The sequence below is a fragment of the Ostrea edulis genome, chromosome 4 (genome assembly GCF_947568905.1).
Source record: "Ostrea edulis chromosome 4, xbOstEdul1.1, whole genome shotgun sequence".
In the NCBI taxonomy this organism is placed as follows: Eukaryota; Metazoa; Mollusca; class Bivalvia; order Ostreida; family Ostreidae; genus Ostrea; species Ostrea edulis.
Genome location: NC_079167.1, coordinates 90,188,598 through 90,193,597, shown reverse-complemented (window position 1 = coordinate 90,193,597; position 5,000 = coordinate 90,188,598). Strand labels below are relative to the sequence as shown.

Below are 5,000 nucleotides of genomic sequence, written 5' to 3'. Positions count from 1 at the left end.
CCTCAAGGGGGGCATAAAAGTTTTACATACAAATTTATAGGAAAAATCTTTTAAAATCAACTTCTCAAGAACCACTGAGCCAGAAAAGCTGAGATTTATATGAAAGCTTCCTGATATAGTGCAGATTATAAATTGTTAAGATCATGGCCCCCCGGGGGTCGGATGGGGCCACAATAGGGGGTCAAAGTTTTACATACAAATATATAGGAAAAATCTTTAAAAATCTTCTTCCCAGAACCACTAAGCCAGAAAAGCTGAGATTTATATGAAAGCTTTCTGATATAGTGCAGATTCAGGTTTGTTGAAATCATGCCCCCCTGGAGTAGGATGGGGCCACAATAGGGGATCAAAGTTTTACATACAAATATATAGGGAAAATCTTTAAAAATCTTCTTCTCAAGAACCATTGGGCCAAAGAAGTTCATATTTACATGAAAGCTTTCTGACATAGTGTAGATTCAAGTTTGCAAAATCCATGGCCTCCAGGGGTAGGTTTAGGGCCATAATAGGGACTACGGTTTTACATGCAAATAGATATGGAAAATCTTCTGATATGGACCAAGGTGACTCAGGTGAGTGATGTGGCCCATGGGCCTCTTGTTGTTTTTCAAATCTATTGTAGAAGTGAAAATTGATTTTTTTATGCCTCCCCTGAAGGCGAATATTGGTTTTTATTATATAGCTAATAAATAGTCTATTATAAAATCTGCGTAAAATCTAGAGAATGTTAGCATTCAATATCCTGATAATTTATTGAACGTTAACTTTGCATTGCATAAATTGTGTGCGCCCGAAACATTCCGAGTATGAGCGTTCAATATTGACCTTAAATTACCGTAACGATGTAAACAAGCCAAAATGGCAGACGACGGTCCTCCGAATCTGACAGAGCCGGTATTTGATATTTACTTAAACAAAAAATTTTACTGTACATAAATTATGATGTTCCCATTCACAAAATCAGTTTGATTCATGCATCAAAGACGGGTTTAATATTGAACAGTTAAGAAATGCATGCTGATATTGCACACTGCCAATATTGATGAATTCTCGTCTATTTTGGAGTATTTTGAGTGAAAAGGGATATAATTTAACAACTAAATACTTAAGCTATATTATAAAGGGGTTATTGAACTTATATTGGTGAATATTGGCACTTGTTGGCTGTCAAAATACACTCGCAAGCTCGTGCATTTTCACAGCCAACTCGTGCCAATATTCACCGATATAAGTTCAATAACCGTATAGTACCTGTAGGTTTGTTAGTATGTAATGCTTGATAAACCAAGTGTTGCTTGCACAATATCTTAAGTTCCCTTTGCTTGAAATACATCAAACTTGGTATACTGGTTTCACCTGAAGGAATTAATTTTTGAGATCTAAAGATCAAGGGTCAAACTGGACATTGTAATTATTGTCTGCTCAATATCTTGAGAACCCTTGATCTACTTAGAATACATTAAACCTGATATACCAGTAGACCCTAAAGAGTGGATGGCCTCTATTGATTTTGAGGTCACTTGGTCAAGATCAAGGGTTGACATACTACTCTGGACATGAAAAGATATTGTCCACTCAACATCTTTTAAAGAACCCTATGTTGACAGACATCAGACTTGGTACACTGATATCCTCTAAAGAGTAGATCTGATGCCCCCTATTGGTTTTAAGTCACAAGGTCAAAGGTCATGACTCAAATGACTGAGTATTTGGAAATCTCTGTTCAGATCTTAATCTGATTGCCCATGAGTAATAATAGTATTTTTCACTATCATTACAAACATTTCTAAAATTTATGTTGATCCTTAATTTTCATTATTGCCACATGGGGTGAGGGTTAGGGCATATATGTTTCTGAAACATTTCTTGTTGATATCAAAATCAGTATTGCTTCAAAGTGTTGACATTATTAGAGATAGCAGTATACAAATCTAATGTAAATTCTGATAGACTTCGTGAAGTATTACGTTACAAGGTTTTATGAAGTAAATTTTAAGAATAAATTTTACAACATTATGGCTTTGTATGGAAAATATTATGGTTTGATATTGGTGTTTGTGTGTGTGCATGTGTATAATGTTTTATAGTTTAAGTGAAACTTGTTAAATTACTTTGCATACTATATTGCTTGATCGACACCTATTATACGGTAGATCAATTTCATTTTGTTTATTTCACTTCGAATTCAGTTTTTAAAAAAAATTTATTAGAATGTTAATAACTTATAAACATCTAGATATACATCAATTTATAAAGATTGATTTTAACACCACTTATGAAATTTCTCGAAGTCTCTTTATTCCAGAAGTATTTGGGAGTTATTGCCCTTGTCTTTATTTGGGAGTTATTGCCCTTTATCCTGGGATACTGTAAACGAAGATACTAGGCATAAAAAAAATTTTTGCCGATAGCATCAAGCTGTGAGCAACGTCATTTTTCACAATATACATGTATTGAAAATTTGTTTTTTAGTGATATTTTGATTGTAAGTGTTTAAGCATGGGGTGTATGTAAACTTATACGGTACCAATTTTGATGCACCAGATGCGCATTTCGACAAATAATGTCTCTTCAGTGATGCTCAACCGAAATGTTTGAAATCCGAAATAACTATGAAGTTTTGGAGCTAAATATAGCCAAAAACAGCGTGCCAAACAAGTGGAGCCAATATAGATACAAATCAACACTCATTTCTGTAGAAAATGAGAAGAAAACAACCAATTCAATAAACATTAGGATACATCACTTTGACATTTTTCTTTGTGGTAATGTAAGCATTAGATTTACGTTTTTTGTGCTATATTCTGTCCAGTGATGTCTCTTGTGTTTGTTCTGGTTTTCAAAGAATATCGTCACCAAATTGCATTTATTGGGAAACAATAGAATAATTTACGTACCTTTTTATGCACCATAATATCAATATTCCGATAAGTTTTCGATTTTTGGTGTATCAACATCGAAAACTTATCGAAATATTGATGGGGAAGAACTTCGAATTGGAACTCTTTAATCAGAATGGATTAAGAATTCTTATTTTCAAATTTTTGCACCAGAATTAAAATTTGTGCAATGTTACTCTTCAAAGTCAATATTAGAGAAGGCAAAACTTTTTGAAATGTCACATCTAGCATGACATGATGATGTCCAGTGGCTTGTAGATGTACGAATTAATGAACATGTGATTTCATGTGCTCTTAGCAAAACTGAATCTCGAAATTTTTGTGACTATTTATGCACTACATGTATTAGGTTAAATTGCTGTAGATGAATATTTTTGGATTGGAAATTCACAATATGGAATGGACGAAAACTTTGCGAATACTGGTGAATTGTGTTTCATTTTAAAGTATGATGATGATTTTAACTTTTGACAAAGTGATATGTCTCATCTCCACAAGAAATTTACTTGTTAACAATGATCTAACAGCACCACAGTTGTATACACATGGATGATTTCATACCCTACCATAGAAACTTGTATAACTAGACCAAGAATGATTTTGATTTTATAGTTGATTTATTCTTATAGAAATATTTTTGCGTGTCTGCTGTAAACACACAAAACTGTTTAATGCTTGTTGGCTTTAAAAAGTTTCATATTTACATAATTTCTGTTGTAGGAGAAATGTGCTAATTAATGTAAACAGTGTTATCTTCCTTACAGCTGGGTTCTCTACAAGATGGCACAAGTTTGAGGTCCCTCTTCTCTGTGATAGTAAGGAGTGGCAAGCCGGTGATTCTCCATAATGCGCTGACAGACCTGGTATATTTGTATCAGAACTTTTACGCGAACCTTCCTCCCACCATGCCCTCGTTTATTGCAGACCTAACGGAAATGTTCACGGGCGGTGTTTATGACACGAAGTACATCACAGACTATGTCCATCGAATGCCAGCTTCCTACCTAGAATATGTGTTCAGAAAAAGGTAGAAATGATCTAATAAGGAGTTTAAGTTAATGAATGCAGTATACATAGAAAAGGTTCGGATGATGAGCCCCTCAGTTGTAATGAGACATTTTCTGATTCTGATAAGTCACAAATCAATTAACATCTTGTTTCTGATATTGATCTAGAAAATAACGGAAATAGGTTTTATTCAGGATCCAGTTGCATGAATAGAAGGTTAGTTAACTGGAAGTTAAAGTCTAGTTAATTCTGTATGAATTTCAGAGTTATTGGTGGATTAACTGTCAGTTAGATTTAACTATCAGTCATGCAACTGGATCCTATACATTATCTGTGTCATTGTTTAATGTCTTATTGGGTGCAACCCCCCCCCCCCCCCCCCCCCCCAGATAAATGCAATAAAAGATGTCTTATAATACTGACATATCATAAAACACAGTATCATTCATTGTTCATTTTATATACTCTCTGAATGTCAATATCTTTATCTTAGCCAAAGAGACAATGTGGAGCATTACGAGACAGAACAGTCATCTGTGACCATCAACATCTTGCCCTATCCCCCGAGTGAGACGGTAAACCATTGTAGGTGTGGTCCCCCCAGTAAAACGCTCCAGAACATTTATCCAGACCAGGACACATTCCAGGCCATTAAAAATCACGTCTGTGAAAGATTCGCGGTAAGATTGCATGTCACATTTAATATTTTTGGTTGCAATCTTTATACGTACAGTATGAATTTCATCATGATTGCACAGAATATTGAATTCAACACAGAGAGGAAACCCCCACTGATTTGGGACTTGATGTAAACAGATGAAATTCTAATTATGTCAAATCGCAACAAAAGATGGCAAGATGTCAGTGGTGATCTTTATATACTTTAAAGCTGTTTTCGTGTTTTGATAACGATTTGACAAATACGACTTTGGCAATTAAGCCCGTTTAAATTTACTGATATTTGAATGTGAACGTGCGAGTTCCTGTTTTCAAAACAAATGTCTTCAGGTTAGTGTTATAGGTGTGTTTTCTGACGTTCGGAAAAATTATCACCTTTTCCTTTCCTTAGGAAACCGCGTAACGCATCTTTGA

The 5,000-nt window shown here is 34.6% G+C and overlaps 1 protein-coding gene across 1 annotated transcript in view; it reads left to right on the top strand.

Annotated features, from left to right (window-relative positions):
* Positions 1-5,000, top strand: part of LOC125668412 (target of EGR1 protein 1-like) — a 34,278-nt gene that overhangs the window by 9,663 nt on the left and 19,615 nt on the right. Inside the window, exons 2-3 of the mRNA XM_056164256.1 lie at positions 3,665-3,927; positions 4,402-4,588. Coding sequence (XP_056020231.1) covers positions 3,665-3,927; positions 4,402-4,588 — 450 coding nt within the window. The remainder of the gene's footprint in view (positions 1-3,664; positions 3,928-4,401; positions 4,589-5,000) is intronic.